The sequence below is a fragment of the Eleutherodactylus coqui genome, chromosome 9 (genome assembly GCF_035609145.1).
Source record: "Eleutherodactylus coqui strain aEleCoq1 chromosome 9, aEleCoq1.hap1, whole genome shotgun sequence".
NCBI lineage: Eukaryota > Metazoa > Chordata > Amphibia > Anura > Eleutherodactylidae > Eleutherodactylus > Eleutherodactylus coqui.
The window spans coordinates 73,845,005-73,869,065 of NC_089845.1; the positions used below are offsets into that span (position 1 = coordinate 73,845,005).

The 24,061-nt window shown below is 42.3% G+C and overlaps 2 protein-coding genes across 6 annotated transcripts in view; one reads left to right on the forward strand and one right to left on the reverse strand.

Moving 5' to 3' along the window:
* The window catches only part of MPPE1 (metallophosphoesterase 1), a 69,687-nt gene extending 63,050 nt beyond the window's left edge, over positions 1–6,637 (forward strand). For all 4 annotated transcript variants that reach the window (XM_066579532.1, XM_066579531.1, XM_066579533.1 and 1 more), the window contains one exon: positions 6,385–6,637. In XM_066579532.1, the coding sequence (XP_066435629.1) occupies positions 6,385–6,558 (174 nt within the window). In that variant the 3' untranslated portion in view covers positions 6,559–6,637. The remainder of the gene's footprint in view (positions 1–6,384) is intronic.
* Positions 6,638–8,315: 1,678 nt separating this feature from the next.
* Positions 8,316–24,061, reverse strand: part of GNAL (G protein subunit alpha L) — a 238,693-nt gene continuing 222,947 nt past the window's right edge. For both annotated transcript variants that reach the window (XM_066579529.1, XM_066579530.1), the window contains exons 7-12: positions 22,717–22,790; positions 21,786–21,844; positions 18,477–18,597; positions 15,251–15,381; positions 12,638–12,705; positions 8,316–10,814 (exon numbers count right to left, since the gene is read on the reverse strand). In XM_066579529.1, the coding sequence (XP_066435626.1) occupies positions 10,668–10,814; positions 12,638–12,705; positions 15,251–15,381; positions 18,477–18,597; positions 21,786–21,844; positions 22,717–22,790 (600 nt within the window). In that variant the 3' untranslated portion in view covers positions 8,316–10,667. The remainder of the gene's footprint in view (positions 10,815–12,637; positions 12,706–15,250; positions 15,382–18,476; positions 18,598–21,785; positions 21,845–22,716; positions 22,791–24,061) is intronic.

Below are 24,061 nucleotides of genomic sequence, written 5' to 3' on the forward strand. Positions count from 1 at the left end.
AAAGCTCTTCTTAGAAAAAGAAAAAAATAATAGGAGGAATGGGATATTTTTTGTTTTTAAATTATCCCATATTCCTCATTCATTAGAGGAGATGCTGTCTAAAGTTTCAAAGTCATCTCCTTTTGCCTGCCACCAACGCGTTTCCGCAATAAGATATAAGCTATTGCTTCATCAGGGTGGTTGTTAGAGGAGGACAAGCATGCAGCCTCTCGGCTGTAAAGATCTGAGCATAGATGGTATGTGGCCCGTTCTCACGGGTATATAAGGCCAAAGCCACGCCCACCCTAACAGGGGGAGCGTCCCCTGCAGCCAATGAACGGCAGGCAGCACACACACACCTCCTGAGAAGTATCGCGTTGTTACGGCGGTCCGCGCATGCGCACTCGCCGCCAAGGCCCGTTTGCCAACCATTGCCAACCAGCGGAGAGCGCCGCCGGCTGACACGGAGGGCGCGACGGTGCCATGGTAACGGAGCGCACGGGACAGCAGGAGAGGGGGCCGGACGCCGTTCTGGAGACTTATATTCCCCACAGGGCTGATGTTTAAACGATTTCGTGTTCTCATTTATTTGTGATCTATAAAGCTTAAACCAAGCAGTGTGTGACTCGCAATGTAGGTGTTCAGAGCATAATTAGCTCACAGTACTCTTGATGAGATTTAATGACACCAATTCTGCTTGATGCAGCAGGGATAGGGACATACATTTGCATTTGTTCATTACACAACCAGAGAGTATTACATCACCAATCATTGCATCAGAATGCCTTAATGCCTCATATGTCTCCTTATATACCTAAAACAAGCCTCAAGACATATATGTAGCAACAGGGAATCTATAAGGAATAGATAAAGAAGAGAGTACATGCAGTCGTGGGAAATACAAACGTAGAAGACATGAGTTATAAAGTATACCCATGTACTTATACCTGCATTAATGTTACACCAAACGTATCCATGAACTCTCTACAGTATGTCCCTATCCCTGCTGCATCAAGCAGAATTGGCCTTATATACCCGTGAGAACGGGCCACATACCATCTATGCTCAGATCTTTACAGCCGAGAGGCTGCATGCTTGTCCTCCTCTAACAACCACCCTGATGAAGCAATAGCTTATATCTTATTGCGGAAACGCGTTGGTGGCAGGCAAAAGGAGATGACTTTGAAACTTTAGACAGCATCTCCTCTAATGAATGAGGAATATGGGATAATTTAAAAACAAAAAATATCCCATTCCTCCTATTATTTTTTTCTTTTTCTAAGAAGAGCTTTTTTCTGCCTAGAAATCACGGGCAGAAAATATAGCTCTCTTACAAATCTGGAAGGCATTAATCACAACATAGCTACTATGCTTAGTGATATTATCCTGTACAACCAGATAGGGTAACGCACATTAGCACAACAGCTCACTGTGAATGGAGTGCTTTTCAATACATGCACCCCCACTTTCTACAGAGCTCTATATGAGTTAGGCATAGTCACTGGCTCTAAATTTAGAGAACTATAAGTGACATAAGTGAGTACTACTGGATCTCAACAGATATTGTCTATTGCATCAATGACAATGTCTGTGGTTATCTGAGCTATATCCAACGGAGACTCAGAAATTGGTGATCACAGCATATAAGCTGTCATATACCTATTATCTGTCAGATCTTGGACTGGTGTGAATATATGCCATATCAGTCCAAGAGCTACAAATGTATGACTGATAACACTACAGTTGAATGTGAATGGAGTGCTCTCTAATACATGCACTCCCACTCTCTATAGAGCTCTATATGAGTCATATATAACCATTGGCTCTAGACTTAATAAATTACAATTGACGTAAGTGAGCTCTATTGGATCTCAACAGACATGGTTCAATGCATCAAGAGCCATGCCTGAGGATAATTGAGCTATATCCAATAAAGCTCACATATTGGTGATCACAGTGTATAAGCTGCGATATACGTATCACCTGTCAGATCTTGGACTATCTTGAACGTTTGCCATACTAGTCCAAGAACTATTAATCTATGACTGATTGTGCGAATACAACACTACCCCGGTTCTCAATTGCATAGAAAAATTTTTTGAACCATATTTAGGCTGCGCATTATTTTAATTAATTATTTATTAAAAGTTAAATTTTATTTATTAGTGGTTCCCAACAGTGATAAAAAAAGTGTAGGAAGTGGCTCTATATGCTTTTGTCCCTCCTCCGACTGATATATTTGCTAAGGTGTGGTGGTCTCAGAGAGGAGGAGCTGAAGAACATAAGGCCCCTTTAGATATGATGATTATTACTCAAAATTCATCCAAACGATGGCGTTTGAGCGATAATTGCTGTGTGTAAATCCTACCATCGTTTGCTCTTCTGCTGAATTATGTATTTCATGTGAGCATGAAATCCATCGTTTGTGATAGCAGGGACCGCATGCTGAGCTCTCTGTGGGCAAGGAGTATGTACCCATCCTTATCATGCCCCTTGACTGCAAGCACTTGTAGGTGCAAATGATACTCCCCTTCCGCACACTGTATAATTATGCCAGTATTCTGCAGCAGATGGGGGATGCAGGTGGTCCTCTTCGCCTTCACAGATAAAAATAAATTGCAGGTATCACCCGTTGTGCTCTTTCATACTTTATATCATTTGCCGCTCTACCTGGTGCTCCTGAAGGGGATGAACTGCTGCAAGGAAAGCGGACCCTTTAAGCTCATAACGGATTCATCAGCCCACAGTTGGTTTTTTTTTTTTCGGGGATAATTTTAGCAGGGAGACCAGTGGCCTCAATTTATTTAGGTGATCATAGTCGGAGTTATGTCTTTGGGGAACTTGGGAGTTACCACTGAAATGCATTAGTTTCACAGTGAGATCAGGAGAAAACTGCTGCAAATACAGGTGGAGTGGGAGTGGACTTTTATTGTACTTTAAGCATACTTGTTGGGGGCCACAATATGGAATAAATGGGGGTGGGCTACTCTATTATAAATTGGCTAGTATAGACATTAATCTGCTAATTCTGGAACCTAATCATTGACAAAAGCAAAAGGGAAGAAAACTAGTAACATTTAGGTTTATACCTTAAGTCACTACAAATTGGGGTATTTGGGTGGAGGAATGAAATTTCAGGATCGCACGCTTCAGGAGGGATTGCAAACCTGTGACCTGCCACTGATGACTAGTTTACCACTGGACCCCATTATAACAGTCATTACTGTCTAAATGTATTTCTGCCTCTGACAGTTTCCTTATTCCTACCAGAACTGCTGGAGTAAAGTAAGGCATAGGCCGCGCCGCGCCTCCCCGTACATCCCATGAACTATAAAATTATAGATTATAGATCTCATATTCTTCAAAGCACAGCATATAAGCGCTAGAGAAAAAAAAACTAGTACGCATAATGCATTCTTAGTCTAACTACTAAGGCACTGTGAAGATTAGTTTGAAGATTGCATTGACCATCTTGGAAAACCAAAAACAGGACCTGGAATCTGTGAATTAGGAGGGATGGAGAAACCAGTCAGGCCATATACACCCCTCCTCCTCTGGTCGCAGGACCTAATTTGGTCCCAAAACGATAGGGTCGCTTTAACCTTACTGGCACTGCAACTTTGACGATGCAGAGCTGTGAAAGGACAAATGCCCATGAACGATTGCTGTAAAAAAGGCTAAGAACCAGGATACATGGGCACTGCTGAGAAGGAGGATGGCCAGCAAGGGTGCTGCTTTAGGATTTGATGCAGGTATCCATTCTGCGCTACAGACTATCATTAATAGGCTAATGCACTTAAAAATAAATAAAAAATTCATGTTTATTATATTAGTTTTTTTTTTTTTTTTTTTTTACTGTTAAGGGAATCTGTCAGGTCATCATAGCTACTCCAGCTTCAGTGACAGATACAATGATTGCAGCAGGCTGTTATTTATAGAGATGGGTTTAGTGGTTTTGCAAATCTTACATTTGAATTTTTGCAGGGTTGGACTGGAAGAGGAGTCCAATGAAGCTCATGTATATTCATGTACACACACTTCCCATCCTCCTATGGCTGCACAGAAAGGCCTACCCGTCAGTATCTGGAGGGATGAGAAGGACTGGGTGTGTATATGAATATGCATGATTTTCATTGGACTCTTCTCCAATCGGGCCCTGCAAAGTTTGAAAAGTAAGATTTGCAAAACTACCAAGCCGATTGAAGTGACAGAGTGCTACAATCAGCATGTCTGTCACCAGAGCCTGTTGTCTGCAGCTCCCTGGATGACAGGTTCCCTTTATTTTTTTTGCTCTTGCGGGTTTTTCCTAGCTGAGATACTGGCTCCCTGTCTGAACCGGGAAAGCAGAGTTTCCTGTTGATACAGCACAGCGGTCCTCTTCTTTAACATTCTGTATCACCATTATATTAAATGGTAGACATATCAACCTAGATTAAAAACTCCTGCGCTAAAATAGCCTAGAAAGCCACAAAAAAAATATGCAGTAAAATCTTGTTTCATGTGAATTTATCAATCTGCAGCATGCCCACAACTTGTGAGTGGAGATTAAATTACATATCTATATAATCACTAAAACAGACAGCCTAGGGGTGAACTATGGTCATAGCATGTCAATTCGAGGTCCAAAATGATCATATTCTGGATACATTCAGCTGCCACCAGAGGGAGCAAGAGTGCTTGCTGTTTTATTGAATTCAGTGTATATACCAGGCAGTGAGCATCTGAAGCTCCCTCTGGTGGTAAATCTATGCCTATGCAGGGGCTTCAGAGCTCTATCTAAGCAAACAGAGCTCATAAGAAATTCACAAAATTTTAAACAAAGATTGGTATTACAAGGACTACTATTGAATTTAAGACTAAGGTAATAAATTACTCAAAATATATTGTTTTAATGCTTTAAAAACTGCCATCGGTTTATGCAAGATACTAAAATTATGGGTACTCATTGTGCGTATCACAGCAATTCTCTCGTCCATGCTGGAGATGATACTGGTGGTTATAGTTTCTTACGGCTGGCCATGCATACACCTACATTCTGGAGCAGTGAGTGAGAATCCTACCATCTCATAAGTTACAAAAGCTTTAAAGGGTTATTACAGTTAATAAGCGGAAGGATTGTATAAATTATAGGGTTCTTACATACTTTCTGTATTGATCCTTCATGATTTTTAAATCCATCCTAGGCATGTGATGGTCTGCAACAAGTCAAATGGACTGTAGGCAGATGAGCACTAGAATGAAGTGAAGGATCTTATTGAATAACAGCAACCAGGGATCTTAAAACCATGAGGAATTTATACAGGGGGTACATTAGATTTTAAAAAAAGCCTAGTTTTAGTTCCTGAAACCATAAATAACCCGGTAACATGTATTACAAGGTTAACCTACTCGATTGGCTGCGATGAGTAACTAACAGACAAGGCAACCTATCAGGGCGCTTTCACATTATGTTTTTGTGAATCCAGTACTTGTTCCTTTTTTTCATGTAGAAAACTGTGTGATGATGGAAACCAGGACTTCACCATAAATGCACATATGTGAGATGTTGGCCTCTTCGGTCGTCTTACACCATCTGCGCTTTTCTATTGTAAAAGACTGACAAGGGTGTGCGATGGAGACCTTTTTGCCCTCTATTTCACATAGTTTCAGTCCTGGATTCCGCTCCCATGCAGTTTTTAACATACAGGATGGAAACCAGTGCCGGAATCACAAAAACGCTATGTAAAACCAGTCTTGGTGCAGACAGCATGCTCCTAGATTACAGGAGGGTCTTTAATGTGAACTACAGAACTAGTGTCTTCTACCTGCAAAATACCACCATGAGTAAGGCCTACTGCACACCGGTGGGATTTCCCGCAGAATTTCTGCCTGTGCCCAGTGCCATAGGATTGCATTAGATAATGCAATCCTATGCAGACAGCCATGATTTTGACAGCGTGAAAACCCGTGCGGTAAACAAATCATGGCAGGTCCTATTTCTGTGCGAGGCCCGCACAGAAACGTCACGGCTGACGCACCAGCTGGTACATAGAGCAGAGAAGACACCGGGAGGAGGTGAGCCGCAATGGTCATTGCAGGGGCGGCCTTACTCCAGTGACCTGGATTGTTTATAGCATTGTACATAAGCTGTCATGTTGTCAGCCAGCCTCCAAACCCACCTATGCTGCTCCTCGGAGAACATGTGATGGCATTATCTGTATTACTTCTGTGCTTGAGAGTAGTAGACATTGTGAAAGTTTCAGAATCGATTACAAGGTTTCCTAAAGAGTTATGGTCTCAATATCAGGTGGAGACTATAAACAATACATGGTGGGGGGAGTCCGCAGCTTTACCTGTGGCAAATTCAAATGTATTGTTTCTGTTTGAACCTCTTTATAGATAATGTCTGCTTTTCCTCTTTCCCAGGGATTGATCACAGCCGAAGATTTTTCTCTTGAAAAATGCTTTCTTCCGACAGAGGACACGGTCATCTACACCTACTGTGGAGCAGGAGCGTTGCTGGGTCTCTGTGCAGCCATTTATTTGTTGCCTCTGAGTTTTTCCAAATCCTTTGACACCACAAAACAAAAGCCTGTGTGAGCGTCTGCTACGCATCATATGCCAACTCTGTTCTGAACTTTCTTTTCTCTACAATAAACCAGTGGATTTTACAAATATATATTTATTAAATGATGTACCTGTACAATATGTGACTGTTACCTATAAATTAAGAAAAGAAAAAAAATTTCTTCATTGATGTAATAGCCATATCACCTGCAGCACAGCCGGTATCTGTCCAGGATGGCAGGGCTTCCGGAACATCCAACGGGCACCGTTTCCTTCTTCATGGTTGAAGATCTATGCTCAGTCAGAGTTCCGTTTTTGGTAGAATAAATGTTGTTGCTGATACGGTGTATATTAAATTTGGTTAAAACTTCAACCTAAAATAACTGGCAGGTTTTATAAAAAAAAAATCCTGCTAAAATGTAACTTGTGTGGGTACTAAGCAGTCCTAGTTCTTTATAGCGGTGCAGCCAGGGAAATCTAGTTGTCTAGGTTATTAGGCTCATGTTCACCAACATGATACATAGCGTGTGACATATAGAAAAAGGAATTTGTCAAAAAGACCTTGTGGCCAGAGACCTCATCGCATCGGTCTTTTGTGATCTAGATTCGGTTTAAGCTCATCTTCTAGACTTTTTTTTAGTGTCCACTGCCTGTAAAATACCCCGTGACCCCTCCAGCTACATCAGTGAATGAGAACAGATGGTAAAATCAACAAATCTGAAGTGATGTAGCCTAGAAAGACTTGTAACCGCTGTTATTGCAACAGTAACTTTTAGACAATGTACATGTTATCTCTGACAAAGAATCTAGACTCACATACAGAAAACACCTAAGTATAAAATATAAAGCAGTGTAGTAGTTACTAAAAAGGACATGCCTTATTGCTACAGCAGTTCTTGCTTCGTGTAAGAAATTATATATATTATATATAAATATATACTATATATAATTGGAGTATTGTACCACAACTTCTTTAGAGAACATTTGCATAAATTATTCAAGTTTGAGAAATATATTTCACACATATCAATTCTATAATATTTAAAATAAACCAGCTTTCTAATGTGTCTCTTTATTAAAAGAGAAATTAAAAAGTCATCTTGTAATTTTTATCAGGCTAGACAAAGATTTCAACCTTTTTTTTTTTTTGCTTCCCCCTCATCGGCATCATCATCATTTTAACCACCCAGCACAACGACAGCCGCTGCTGCCGTGATAAAGGTAGGAAAGCTTTACCCAATGCTGCCAACGTATATATATCTCTTCCTTCAAACATTCACAGTATCCTTGTAGCAATTGTGTGAATGCTAGATCCATGTTGCAAAAAAAAAAAAAATGATCAAAATGTTTTCTAAAAGAAAGTTTTTAAACAAATCCTTGGTTCCCACTGAAAACACAGTTAGGCTGCAATTATGAACAAGAGAAATGGATTCCAATATTTTTTTGTTTTAAAGCTGAGACTCTCCACTTCCTCCAGCGCCTGCACATAAAAACAGAAGGAAAAAAAAGAACAAAAAAAAAGGCATGTTTGCTGCAACAACTGGTCATTGTAGGACCTTATTTGTAAAGGTAAGTGGTTAATTTGCATAATTTATATATTTTTTTTAGTTTTCTTTTTTTTTTTGTACTAAAGAGCATTTCCTTCTTTTTTATATAAACCAGAAAAAAAACTAAATTCTACAGATAGTTCCTACCCGCAGTCACAGCTGCAGGCAAGTTTTGACATCAAGCTGTACAGCGCAATCAAAAACATACTTACATCTTAGCTCATTTTACAGGTACAGCCATAATCAAGGCACAAAGATCTTCTACAAGTATTATTTTTTTCAATAAAGTTGTACAAAATAATATTACATTTTACATCTGTACATTATAATAAACCAGCAGTTAAACAAAATCAAAAAGAAAAAAAAAAAATCTATATTAGAGGACTAACGCCCAGTAATGATCTAAGGCTAAAAAGATCATCTGTGGACAGAACGTATAATATCAGTGAGGGTGGTAAATTTTTTTTCTTTTTTTTTTTTCTATATCTTTTTTTTTTTTTTTTCTTCTCTTTTCTGCCTTGACGTGAGAGGCTGAAAGCAGCTGCAGTTTGAATGCCTGAGGTGTGCAGAAACACTTAGCCACAATACACCATAAAAATAAAAGGTAAAAAAATTGCTTAAACTTTTGCCTCTTCATTACCTAGTCTATGTACTGTCCCAGAAACATTCTTTAAACTTCTCGGTGTCACAAAAAGGCCTGCAGCCCACTGCTCTGCAATGTCATACAAGCCTTCCCCCTTCACCTGAAGGCGGAAAGAGCAGAGGTCACTTTACCAGTTGACCTGCAACTCAACAAATGCTAAAACTTGTGACATGAATAAATATTTCTGGTGCTGCTACATTGTGTGTTTAGTTCCTCGACAGTTTTTTTTTTTTCTGTAGTTTTTTTTTTTTTTTTTTAACCTGATACAAAGTGCATTATTTCAATTTTCCTCCATCAAGTACTCTTCAGTGTCATGTTAAAAAAAAATAGCTCTAATAAAATAATAAAGTAAACCCACACAGGGATAAGTCTGAGCATAGTGCCATCTAGAAGATGGGTACAATTTGCAAGGGCCAAAGCCCATAAGGAAAAAAAAAAAAAAAAAAGCTAAAAGAACAGAGGTAGCCTAAGGCTTAGTGGAATGGTATTAAACCTTTCTTGTTCAGAGAGTCATTTATAGCAAAGCTACTGTTCAAAAAAAATGGTTGTCACTTCTCTGTAGAAATCAGACCGTTCAGTCAGTATTATATTGAAATCAGCACTCCTCATCCTTACCCCAGAGGGAAGACTTTATCGTTCCCTGCTCGTAAAATATGTAGATCCTTATATAATTTATTTCTCTCTCTATATATATCTATATATATTTTTTTTATATATATCAACGATTATTAACATGAACTTTAGAAAGGTGCAGTCTGTGATATAAAACAAAAACAAAAACTACAAAAAACTGTTTTGATATTGCCTCTCAGGACATCTCATCTCTAGGTTATCTCTGCCTTTTTCAGTCTGGGGTTCTCCACAGTTAGCTATGCAATAGTAAAGTTTTTTAATAAATCAGGAGTGTGTTGAGGATTGCTATGCCTTCTCGTTGAAAAATAAAAACGACTACCTGTCAAACCCACTCTTTTTTTGAAACCGCCTGCAAACTTTTTTGCAGACTCGATCACAGCACAATATGGTGGAGGTTGCTGATTAAGATGGGCACAGCTCGATCTCTGCTTTACAGCACGGACGTTACAGGAACCACATCCCCCTTCCACAATGTATGCACGTAAAAGGGTTTCCATTTGGTGAAATGAACCAACAGCCAACGAGTCCATTAGTTCACTAGAAACATCAAAGAGAACTTAAGCATGACGTGCACCCTTCTGCAAGGATGTCACCAGGTCCTAGTGAATCAATAATATATTAGCTCGGTCCACAGAATGTGTAGACTTATGTATATTATAGGCACATTTTAAAAGATGCCAATATCGCCCCCAAGGAATTTAGGGTGATCTTGCAGTATTCAGTATAACTGTACCCCCGATTTAATAATGTGGTCACGTTATGAGCATTAGTCTCTTTTAGCAGGAGGGGATATGAGAAGCAACTGCCCATTGCATGCTTAGCCTTGCAGAAAGAGGCGTGCAGGAATTCTTCAGCTGGCAAAGCTGCAGAATTGACAGTGGGGGGGGCACACTACATATGTGAAGTTAGATCTGGAGGCTACTTTATAATCCCGCCTTTATAAAAGTGTCTGTGAAGGTGAGAAGTGCTAGATTTACTAAGGATACATGAGTTGCAGAAGCTTAAATCTATGCTCTGATAAAAGGCCAAAAGATTTCCTAGTTACGGGGAGTGAGCAGCACTGGTTTAGTGGAATGATTAAAAAAAAAACAAAACCTAAAGTGTGAAACAAAACAAGGACAGAAAATGCCCTCTTCTCTCATAAACAGAAACGTTGGGGGGAAAAATCCTCGCTGAACAAAAATACCAAAATAAAAAGGGTAGAAGCCTAGAAAAAGTGCGCTGTGGGGGATGTTCCACCCTGTGTGGAGCAGTACAGAGGAAAGAGACAGAAAAAAGTAGCAAAGTATTTAAAACCACAGGCTCCACGGTGAGAACGATTACAAGAGTTCATATTGGCGGAGGTGCATTCTCTGGATGATATCTCGACAGTCATTGAAAACTCTGCGAATGTTCTCCGTGTCTACGGCACAGGTGAAATGAGGGTAGCAGTAATGTTTTCCATCGCCACTTGCCGTGCTTATCCTCTGCAAAAAAAAAAAGAAAACCTCTCGTTACAGACGCTCGGGTCACATCACTTTACTATCAGAACTTGTTTTTATAGATTCATGTTCTTAAAAATGCAAAGGTCCACAGATTTAGATGCATTTTTATCATTAAAGGAGGATTCCCCGCTAAAACCATAAAGCAAAGCAAGGTGCTCAATAGTCTTAGGAATGTGATGACCAATAATGTACACAGCTCTTTTCTCAGCCGGTTTCAACCTGTGGGAGGGTCAGTTGCTTGTCTGCTTGTTTCTACCCTCTACAAGCTGTAACTTAAGGCTCACTCGCAAGAGGGTATGCATATTTGTTGGGCAAAATGCTTAATTTTTTTATTGCGTATGGACATGGGTATTTAACAGGTATGTGTTACGTTTTGTACGTGTATTGCCTGCAGATTTTGTGAGCTTAAGAAAAAACATAAACAAGCCCAAAGGATATCTCAACTGTCCTTCTTATGTCTCTTAGCACATACATGCATGTTTACTGCATATATTTTATGCAACATGCGTATTCACTGTGTATTTCATGCACCTATAGACTAGAATGCATGTAATATGCACCAAAATAGGATAAAATAGCATTTTTTTACCACACTTGTGAAAAATGCATGTTTCAGTGCTCCAATGCACATCAATGGGGGTTCAGCAGCGAGTAATACGCTTGTGTGAGTCAGCCCTTAAAGGGGTTGCATAACAATTACACCACAGGATATAGGATAACTTGATGATCGGTGGTGGCCTCACCGCGGAGACCTCCACCACTCTTGAGAATGTGACTCCTGTGTTCCACTCTCCTTTCACTTTTGGGGTCACTTTGCCCATCGCAGTGACGTCACTGTGAATGGAGCTCTGGCCAAGCATGCGCAGTCAGAGCTCCGATCATTTTAATGGGGTTGATGGAAAGAGTTGAGCGGCACCCACTGAGGAGGAGGAAGACGAGGGACACTGGACCCCCATTCTCAAGATCAGCAGGGGACCCAGCAGTGAGAACCACACTGATCCTCACGTTGTCCCCTATCCTGTGGATAGAAGATAGCTTGCAATTGTGGTAGAACCCCTTTAAGAAGAACAGGATTGGGCTGCTTATCTGATACAAGGTTTGAGAAGGAATGTTTTCTCATCTGTATAAGGGGCCACTGATGTTCTGCACAGGAGAAGCAGGTTACAGAACCTGCAGGTCCTACAAAATGAACTTTACTTAAGCTGAATCAGAAGATTATGCAATATGAGTGACTATTTGGGAAAAGAATGCACTGAGGGGTGGTGGTGGTGGTGGTGATGGTGGGGGGGAGGTAAAAGTGTTCTGTACAATACCTGAGACGCAATGGTTGGGAGCATGACCAAGAGTAGCATGAGAAAGGCCAATCTAGTCACGGACAAGGCTCTAACCGCCACTATTACCAGCATGGCCTACCTGCTGCCTATTTGGCAAATGCTTCTTCATTGGCGGCAGGAATGCAAATACCTGATGGGTGTCACCACTGTGTAGGTAAACTATGGCACTAGTGTGTAGTAGAGGAAACATGCTGGGAAAAGTAATATTTCGAATTTAGTTACAATCATGCAAATGTGCCATTCAATCCGGACACTCAGACTGACAAGCAAATCTGTAATTAGGGTTGACTTTATGGGTTTGACCAGGAAAATAAGTGTCAGAGCTTGGGAGGGGGTTATTGATGTTCTGTCATATCTATCCTACTATGTTCTCCTTTGTGTTAAGTTCCAGAAACAGTTCATTATTTTATAACTAACACAATCTGTGATTCAAGTCTCGTGCAAGACAATAAAAGTACTCAAAACACTTACTAAAAATTCATCTCTGATGAAAAACTTGGCCCTCGTCACTTTGGGATCTTCTCCTGCATCTGGTGTTGCTATAGAAAAGATTTAGACAATGAAGTATCATATAGGCTGAAAATAAAGATCTCAAACCAAAATTCATAGCAAACTTCCAGTACTGTCTGTAGGACTAAGTGGATTTGATTTGAAGGCTTTTAAAAGACTATTTGGGTGATTACAAATCAGTGAGACCAGTGCCTGCAATTACCAGCGCCGGCCAGTAGACGGGTCAGAGTCAGGTAGTTTCTGGCGCGTACATGAATGATCTTAAGGGCCCATTCACACAGCAGTTTTTCTCGCCCATATATTGTTCCATGAAAGAGTGTACAAGATGCAAATGCACACTGTCTCACACATTGGACAGCACATGCATCACGCAACTCACATGGTCATGTGAATGAGGCTTAAGAGTGTAATTAGCAAATGGCAACAAGATTGAGGTTCTATTTAGGATGTTGTTTGGATGATGATGATGATTATCCGTTTAGTTGCATCCGACCCTCGGTCACTCTATGGATCAATGTTCTCCATGTATTTCTGTCTTTCATGGCTTCTTTCAGTTCAGCAATTGACATGTTGGGGGGGCCTTGATTGAATCCAGCCATCTTGTTCTTTGTCATCCTGATCTTCTCTTCCCACTGACCTTGCCAAGCATCAGTACTGTTTCCGGTGAGTTAGCGCACATCTCATGTCCAAAAAAAAGAGCCGCTGTTTGATGATTTTGCCCTCTAGTGATATTTTCGGTTTGACGCGATCTAACACTATCGTGTTCGTTATCAGGGCAGTCCAAGGTATTCTCCTCCAGCACCGGAGTTCATACGCATCAATTTTCCTTCTGTCTGGTTTCCTGAGCGTCCAACTTTCGCAACCATAAATCATTATGTTAAAGACGATTGCATTGAGCAGTCTGGTTTTTGTTGCAATGCTAATATCCTTGCTTTGCCAGATCTTTTACCTTCCTTGCATTGCATTCCTACCAAGTGTAATCCGTTTCTTGATCCCAGGTCCAGATTGCTCGTTGCAATCGATTTTGCATCCAAGGAAGATGAAATCTTGGACCGTCTCGACTTCTTCGTTGTTGATGTTTGTGTTCACTGTACCATTGCTCACCGTAGTCATGACTTTCATTTTCTTGTTGTTGAGGTACAGTCCCAAGCGTTTGCTTTCCTTTTGCACTCGTTGGACAAGGTATTTCAAGTCCTTTTCACTTTCCGCAAGCGGGGTGGTGTTATCTGTTGCTTCTTGGTTTTTGTAAAGCCATTCAATATGTTCTGGGACGCCCATTTGCTTCAGACACTTTCAAAGCTTGTCATGTTCAACACAATCAAATGTCTTGATGTAGTCAATGAAACATATGTACACTGCCTTTTGATACTGGGTCTTCTCCATGATCCAGGCGCAGGTTCTCTGGTGCCACGGCCTTTGCGGAAGCCAGCTTGAACGTCCAGCAGTTCCCGTTCAACAATTGCCGCAATGGGTTTTTGTATGATCTTAAAAAGAATTTTGCTTGTGTGAGGTATGAGGGCGATGGTGCAGTAATTGGAACATTCTGGAGCATCACCTTTATATGGAAGTGTGATGAAGACTGATCTTGTCCAGTCTTTGGGTCACGGTTTGGAGCTCCAGATCTTTTGCTATAGGTTAGTTAGGATCTTCACTGACACTGGTTTGAGCAGTTCGGCTGGTATGTAAATGATGCCCGAAGCTTTCTTGTTTGGTAGCTGTTTCAGGGCCCATGTGACTTCTTCCTCCAGATTGCCCGGTTCTTGTTCTACTTGATGTACGTGATCCAACACGTTGCCTGTCTGTCTGCCTGCATACAGCTCTGCTGTATATTCTCGCCACATATCCTTGATTTGATTTTCTTTTTGTAATAATTCGCCATCCCGGTCTTTGATGGGTGCTGCCTCGCGTGGTGCGAATAGCGCCCTGGTCTGCTTCACATGGGTGAAGAGAGCTCAGGTGTGGCCTTGCTGGTTTGTTTGGATGAGGATTCTTAAATCAGTGTTATTGTCTCCCTCTATGTTATATAGAATTTCTAAAGAAAAAATGTTTTAAACATAAAAGGGCTTTTAAAACTTCTGCTTTGTTGTATAAATTAGGACAAGAGATTGTTCAAAACGTCCCAAATGTCTATTCCAATATGGGTTCTTAGATACCACCCCTAGTCAGTAAATTCATAGCTCAGGACAATTCCACAGCATATAAATCAATGAGTTATTTCAGTGCGATCTTGCTCTTGACCAGATAGTGTGTGCCTTTGGGAACGGACTAACCCCAAGTGAAGGCTCTATAGAAAAGCCACTTACATTTTCTAAGATGCTAAAAAAAATAAAGCACCTTATTCCTGTGTGCCTTACTAGGTTTAAGTTACAAGCTACCTGTGAGAAGAGCTTCTGTCCCCATGAAAATACTAGCGGCCATGGTCCTGTGGATTAAAGAGTCTCCATGATCATCAAAGTTGCTAGTGAAGTCAGATGCAGATAATGTGGAGGGAACCCCTGACCAAGTATAGCGGGGACATGGACTCTTCTTGCAGGCAGCCTGTAATCTGGTAATGCAGTGCCAGTGACTTCTTACCATCGTCTGCTACAGTGTAGCGCACATATTCTGGGAAGTAATCTTCTATTTTTGATTTCCCTGCCAAGACCTTTTCAGCCAGCATATCTTGTTTGTTCAAAAATAAAATGACAGATATAGTCCGTAACCACCTGCGGAGGCACAAAACATACTAGTGAGAGATCAGGCGTGTCTGCATAGAGGCCCGAACTAAAATACTTCTAATAATTTAATATGCATCACAGAAACTCTAAATGACTCCACAATTATAAACACAGGGGACATTCATGAACCATTTTACTTACGCCAGTGTCTGGCATACCAAAGTCACAGATGCGTGCAAAAGCTAGTATTTGCGCAAAAAACTGCAACTTTTTTTTTACCTTCTACACCAACACTGCCAATTAAAAAAGCAAAAACAAACAAACAAAAACACAAAATGGGCGGAGCTTATCACCCAGACCAACAGATTCATGTATAATTTATGCCAGAAACTCGTGTAAATTAAACCAGAAATGTAAACCGGGTGGGACCTGGCGCACATTTCTGAAAAGCCACACTGAGCTGCGGGGGGTGCGCTGCCTGCGCCTCTTCATGGATTCATCATGTCAGGGGCAATCGCATTAAGCCTGACACTGGAAAGGCCGGGCTTAGTAAATTTTCGCCATAGCTTCACACTCTTCTCTTGTTGGTGCCTTAACACTGTGCTTGGCTAATTTACAGCATCACCAATATAGATTTCAATTAGAAGTTTTACTAAACTTTCTTCTAACTTCTGACATGTTTTGATTGGTGGGGGTCCAGGTGCTGAGACCCCCCAACAATCATTAAAATGAACAGGCAGAAACGCTCACCTAAGCACTGTACCCGTTTGGCTGTCACTGTGAGCCGTGACAGTAAAATAAACAGGTTTATGCCTGTTTTAATGATTGTTGAGAGTCTCAGCACCCGGACCCCCACCCATCAGAACATGTCTTTAACTTCTAGAAATGGAGATGATAAATGCTGCTATAGCTTTACTGAACACGGCGGCTTAATAGTGTCAGACCTCTAGGTGTCTGCTGCCACCATGTGGCCACAATAAGGATTGTATATACGTGGATAGGCGGCAGCAGCAGCAGCAGCAGCAGGATTTTCTTGTGTTTTTCTAGGGTATTGTTAAGCCCATTTACCTGCCCCATCATCTGCCTGTGTAAAGGTGCAATCAGCCAGCCAAAAAGGGCCATTTACACAAGGCGATCATCATTCACGTATGGCGGCCCAACACCATTTTGGATTTCACACAAACTGTGCCAAGAATTGATACATCAACCCCCCCCCCCCCCCCCCAGTATGTGGATTGCAGAATCAGAGTAGATTTTCTTAGCATTCAGTAAAATACTGGATCTTGCGGCGAGATTCCGCTGTGAGAGCGAGGCTGTAAGCTATCAGAATATATAAGCCCACGAGTGGTACTTTTTTTAAACACCATCTTTAAAAACAGTTTCCCATTTCTATAATTATTTCTTGGCTAGCTCTGCGACGACCAGTATGGCCACCATTACATTTCCCTCCAGGAGTTTGACTAGGGTTGTCACATATCTAACAAAAAAAAAAAGAAAAAAACGGTCTCAGTAAAATGGCAAACGAAAATGCAGCAAAGGCCTTCACTTCACATTCCTTCTGCCACTCTGCAGCGGCCACGATCCCGGCCCGCACTCCCCGCAGCGGCCACGATCCCGGCCCGCACTCCCCGCAGCGGCCACGATCCCGGCCCGCACTCCCCGCAGCGGCCACGATCCCGGCCCGCACTCCCCGCAGCGGCCACGATCCCGGCCCGCACTCCCAGCAGCGGCCACGATCCCGGCCCGCACTCCCAGCAGCGGCCACGATCCCGGCCCGCACTCCCAGCAGCGGCCACGATCCCGGCCCGCACTCCCAGCAGCGGCCACGATCCCGGCCCGCACTCCCAGCAGCGGCCACGATCCCGGCCCGCACTCCCAGCAGCGGCCACGATCCCGGCCCGCACTCCCAGCAGCGGCCACGATCCCGGCTCGCACTCCCCGCAGCGGCCACGATCCCGGCTCGCACTCCCCGCAGCGGCCACGATCCCGGCTCGCACTCCCCGCAGCGGCCACGATCCCGGGCCGCAATTATTCAGGGGGAGTTGGTGACCCTGATCCTGTAATTCCCAGGAAGGGGTCATTTTGGTGTCCTTCCTTTCATAAAGCCAAAAGTTATGGGTGTACCCCGAAGTGCTCTCGCACAGCTGGTAGGTACATTTTCATGCTATACCATTCCCCCTCTTCCGGCTGGTACTGGCAGAATTTAAGCCTCCCTTTTAAATGAAGCAGGAAATCACCTACAGAAAAGGTTTATCTACGGGGTGTAGAGCTGGGCAAACTTAGCATTGAAATGCAGTATTGCTGGCCTGATTTTATATAAGCGATCATATTTGGGGTCCTGGGTGGGCACTGCGTATTATCATTATAATGCAGGAATTTTATGTCCGCTTCAAAATGCGTCCTTGCCATATCCATGCGGAACATTGGGGCGTGGTATAAAATATCCGAGCTCCAGGAGGCTCTAATGCTCGGCTTCTTTACTAGCCCCATATATAACACAGCGCCCCAAAATGTATTGATCTCTGATGCATCCAAAGGAGTCCAGCTGCAAAACTGGATTTGGAGTCTTCGCAGATGAAAATGTGGGCATATAAACTAGTTTGAGTAACCATGAGAGCAATAACATCATCCGAAAAAAAAAAAAAAGGGTCCACCCCTCTGAGCCCTGTGGAAAAGAATTATATCCCTGAACCTCCCAGTAAAACTAGGGAATCTAAAAAAAAAAAAAAAAAAAAGCTTAAAAAATAACTGAAAACTATGAAAAAAAGTATAAAATAAAAGCCCCCTCTTCTCAAGAGTGCCCACCTCTCTGAATCCCTGCATTAATGTTAGTCATTCTTCATGAGGCGTTTTGCATGGGCGTCAGGTGCTCAGACAAGAATACAACCCGCATAACAGGAACATATGTCATGTACCCCGGTCACCAATTTTACTATATTCTACCCCGACTCTAGGTGCTTTTTGTGGATTTACAAAAAAAATTTCTGTGTACCTGTATGATCATCATCCATGTACAGAGGTTGTGGTTAATGTTAATGGAAGCGTTGTACATCGCAGCACAAGCCCTTTAATATAAACTATACCACTTATCACATCACCATAAAGACAGATTTAACAGTTTCCAAATTCGGACAAAGTTGTACCTGTTGTTCCAGATACTTTTGAACAGGTCCAGTGCTTCTCGTAGTCGGTTTGTGTTATTGTCTTCTCGAATGACCATGTTGTAACTGCTACTCGCAACTACAAAAATGATAGCGGTGACATCTGGAAGAGAAAGATAAGCAGTTAGTAAATGGCTGCCATATATAAGACACCCGGCAGAATAAACTGCTTGAATGAAGAGATTGAGGTTCTCTTCTCTGTCCCATCCTAAAGATTGTACGAGAGGCGTTCGTTAAAGATTTCCCCTGACCCACTTCTATTTATCGCAGGATGCTGAACCTGCACGTGTGTAATGATATAAGTCTCTATAGGTTATGCGTCAATTTGTAACGCTGAACAGATAACGGTCTTTCTTTTACAGGTGCTGAAGCGGTGCGAGGCCTGATAATGGACCCAGGGGACTACAGAGCAGTCATCAAAATCCTTTACTTGAAAGGCCGCACAGCAAGAGAGACGCTCGATGAGATGAAAGAGGTTTATGGGGAGGATTCCCCATCATAGGATGTAGTCAAGAACTGGCATCGTCAATTCAAATGTGGTCAGACTTGGGTGATACAGCTCCAATTCCAGGATGACCCCACTCCACTATCAATGAGCACGCCATATAGAAAGTGTAGGCTGCTATTTTGGAAAATCGCCGCTTAATCGTTTGCGACCTAGCCCAGAATGTCAAGATTAGTGTGGGGTCCGTGGAAAAAAAATCATCCAAGACCATCATCATATGCACAAGGTATCGGCTCGCTGAGTTTCCCGGCTGTTCACACCTTTCCAAAAGCAGGAACTAGTTGAATGCTCCCAGGCTATTTTGACAATGTGCCATGGAAACCAGGAGGACTTTATCAGACTGATCACACAGGATGAAAGCTGGGTCCATCATTATGATCCAGAGACTTATGCCTGAAGAAGGCACATGCCCAACCCTTGGTAGGCAAGGTCATGCTCACAGTCTTAGGGGACCAGCATGGAGTAGTCTTAATGAATTTCCCAGCAAAGGGTACCCACGATTACTGCGGCGTACTATCCTTCTCTGCTGTGGAAATTGTGGGAGGCCATCAAAGCCAAGAGACGTGGTATGATTACCAAAGGTATCCAGCTTCTGCAAGACAATGCCCCAGTTCACAGCTCTCATGTTGCTTAGATGGAAGCACGCTCCGGGTATGAAAATTCTACAGCATACCCCCTAAATCCCCCGACCTCGCACCATCGGACTTCCACCTCTTTCCAACAATGAAGTCATTTTTGAAGGACATTTTCAAAATGATGAGACTCCAATTTCCAAAGTCACAACGTGGCTTTTGGAGCAATCTGTTGACTTCTACAAGTGAGGTGTTTACAGTTGCATAAAGAGATGGGAGAAGTTTGTGTCCCCCTAGGTGGCACTCATGTAGAGAAAGACTAATAACTGGGCCAAGAATCTTTCCTCTCAGTCCACAGGAAGTGGGTCAGTGGAAATCTTTAATGAACGCTCCTCGTACGGTGACTCTTGGCAGAACTCTAGTTCACATGATCTTATGTAAGGGTCTCGATCTAAGGAGGAATCGTCATGTGGCATGTATTACCCGGTGTTCAGTATGTCATGTCAGACTGCGGTAGAGGTAATAAGGTTGTATCAGCAACTTCCCCATTTTATCACTTAGTTTTGCAGTATAAGCCCCTCCAGTGATCAGCCTGCTATACGAAAGGGAGCAGTCATCGGTGAAAGCCCGTTTAGATTCTGTTCACATCTATTAAGAGCCTTACATTGGGAGGTAAGCATCAGGAGGTTCTTCCAATGTTTGCCGCCAACAGAAGGCTGCGACATATTCCACTGTAGGGGCATACAATGGGATAGATAGGTCACTAATAGGCTCCCATTGTACCAAAAAAAAGTATGCAACAGTTTTTTATACCTTTGTACGGAATAGTCGAATATGCTATTCCATGCCACAAAAAAGGTACTGTATACCAACATATACATATGTGTATATGGGTGTGTTCTGCATATACACCAGGAGCTTTCCCAATGCATACAGGGAAAGGTAGGGCCAAAATTAGATGTGAAAAGGCTCACGTTTTCCCTATGCCTGCATGACTGATGCCCTACAGGTTAAGAACTTTATTTTTTTCCCACTAGTGAGACCTACATACTGTATGCCATGTTAGTCAGTGAAAAAAAAAAATTAGTAGCGACCATTAGATTTTTTTTTGCCCCAATGTCACAGCCAGTGAATCTTGAATATTTGCGTTTCTATTTCAATTTTTTGTGTATATTTGAAATACAAGAACGGTAGGTCATAGAGCGCTGAAACCTGGTCTAAAACCTTCAGAAGCACCTGCATTACCTATGTGATTTGGTGCAGATTAATGGTGCACAAAGACTCCGTCTCTGGAAGAGTCTCACAAGCTTAGTAGAATGCTCTACATAAGTAATGCAGTGTGCTATCCAAGTGATCACATCTTCAAGCCCCCTTCAGGGACTACAAAAACAGTTTAATATAGAGAAAAATTCCTCCGCCCAAAAAAAAAAAAAAAAGTACTAAAAGTTATTCAATACATTAGATGTACCTTAGAGTAGTGCCATTAAAAAATACATTTTATGATAAAAAGCCTTCAGACGGCTAGATCAACTAGTTATGACTCTTGCAATGCAACAATGAAAATCGCTTGGTCCTTAAGGCAAACAGTAGGCTGGTCACTGAGGCGTTAAGTCAGTGATTCTATTGCTCGGTTGCCATTGATGTCTTTTGCCCAGTTTTAGTCATAGGAGGGTTGATTCAGCCAGCCTTAACCATTATGTATGCAATTCCATTATAACGCAGGGCCCGGTTATCCACGTATCTTGTGAGGCTCTTGGTAATGGGTCCCTAATGCAGGAACTAAGTCATATGTTTGCTGCTACAGTATTAAACCTCTCACAAATCATTTTCATTGGGGCAGAAATGCCTTGTTCATGTCATTCTGTCGCCTGTCTGAATGTCAATGCACATAGCAAGGCATCTCTGCTGGTTGTATGTCTAAGAACAGGCCATATAGTCAGAATGGAGGGGCATGTGATGGGCACTGCCATGCAAAAAGCATCATGACCTTGGCAGTAAGTTGCAAAGTTAGTTCATATGAAATCCTCATTCGTTAGAACAGCAACGGGTGATGTCAAGAGAGTAAGACATGAAAGTGCCATAGATTAACATTGTACTTCTTCGTCAATACCCAGACTTTACAGCATATTCCGTGCTAGAGGCTCGCACAGCTGGTACTGTTTGATGAGCCTGGCAGAACAGGAAAATTATAACATGGAGGAAATTGCCACTTACCATTAAAACATTGGATCCATTTTCTTCTTTCATCTCTTTGTCCTCCTACATCAAACATACTGTTGGAAAGACACAAGTAACAGCCTGTCAGCACAAGTTATTTAGGATAGCACTGTGTGAGATACAGACTTCTTGCAGGTCCCCTGATCGGGATCATACAGTGACTAATACTAGTAGGAAGGACTGCTTTTAAAGTCACAGACTAGTGATGGCACATGCAAGTCTAGTTTGTAGGACGTACTGCGACGGCACAAGCAGTCACTCCATCTTACAGGAAAACTGCCCACATTCCAAGTCCCCACACATAGTAGAATGACAGTAGCTGCACAAGTCAATTCTCTAGAATGAAAGTCCAGGGCATAAGATGTAAATGCACTGAAATTTCTGCACTTCTAATGGTTTACTTTGAAGTGACATTTTCATAGCAAAAGCAGGAAGATCCAGGATGCTGAACTTGTCACACAATGTATCACTATATAAACACTGTATCTGTCTTGTACAGAAGCTACAAGTGGACAGTTCGAAGCCACATCATCTACAGATACTATATGCGCCAACTCCAGCCTTAAAGGAACCTGCCACCTCATAAACTAAGTTATGATGCTGTTCAGGAAGGTGACGGGCAGCCGGGGGAGGTCTTTTTTTTTTTTTTTAATACTCGCCCGCTCTGCCATTCCCAGGACTCTGAGTCTTTTCAGATCGCTGTGCAGGCGTACTCCCATAGACTTCTAGAGAGCTGTAGAGAGTCACATTCTCAGGCCGCCCACGGACTTCACTGACAACCAGTGTTGGAATGCGGAAGCGGGTGAGTATTAAAAAATAATCTACCCCTGGCTGCTGGTCGCCTCCCTGAAGAGCACCATGACGTAGCTCAGGTTCCCTTTAAATCAATTTCCAAACAAAATTAAAATGAATTAAAAGTTGTACTTACTGAAAATTTACTTTGTCTACTTGAAATCGCGTTTCAAAAATCCCTGATGTCAAAACTCTGCATCTTAATAAATCCTGAAACACAGGAACATGTTACACATCAGTTTATGAAGGTCACATATATGTACTCAGACATGATTTTTAACCTGATTCTGACTAAGTGCCATACATGCACGGTGCTCAGTACTGAAATATAAAAACCACAGCCCTATAAATGTAAGTGCAAGATTAAGGCTCTTGCAATCAAGCAGGAGCAGGTTGGGTGCTTGACTGTCAGGTGACAGCCAAGTACCCTGAGGAGAAGACAGAAGTAGTAGGTAACAGTTTCTGACTTCTCTTATCCAGCCTACATAGTGCTCAATGAGTGTTATGCAGTGAGCAGAGGAAGCAGCAGTGCTGTTTTGTTCTACTGGCCTGGTAATAATGTGATCTCTGGTGACCCCCAGCCCAGCTCTCACAGTGACCACGTTTTTTAGGGAGGGGAGTGAAATGGTGACTTTGTAGCGCTCTTTTGCTGGGATTTTTGCCACTGCTGCATTTAAAAAAACCAAGACACAATACATTACCTAACAGGCGCTGTCCGCTCCACCGCATGTCTCCTTTTGAAACTCTGCCACACTGGTTTGCAGTATTCAGCCGCTGCTTCCTGGTTAGAGGGTTCATAAATCTCGCCTCCCAGAAGCGCTGGCTCTGATTGATTCTCGAGCGCAGCGGCTCAGCCAATCAATGCAGCATTCGATGAACCAATCACAGCCTTCGCATTGAATGGCTGTGATTGGTTTATCAAGCGCTGCATTGATTGGCTGAGCCTTAATAAACAATTTATGGAAGTCCTCAGGGCTATTCTATACCTCTGACTTCATTTGGAGGCCCACAGAAATTTTCTCTCACATTCATTTGAAATCTGACAGAAAATAAATGTAGATGCCGTATTATAAAGATGCAGGAAAGCATCTCCTTCCAGGCACCATACAGATGCAGCCAAGTTTAACTTGTGTGGGATAGCTTTCTGCAACTAGTTATCTAATAGGGAAACCTATCAAGTACTTTATCATGTCTGTCACTACTTTATCAAGTAGTGATTCCTGTGATTGTCACTTATGGGGTAATGAGCAGGGTTTTTAAGAACTTATGGCTTTTTCCTGCTGCTTCCAGCAAGAGATAAGTCACACTTATACATGAGGCGCGGCTGACACTGCCCACCCTCTGTGACTGACAGTTTCTCAGTATGTAGTGTAACAACTAAAAGACTGTGAATCATGAAGAGAGGGGGGAGCTGGCAACACCTCATGAACAATTGGACTTATTGCTAGCTGTGAGCTGCAGTAACAAGCTGTATGTTCTTT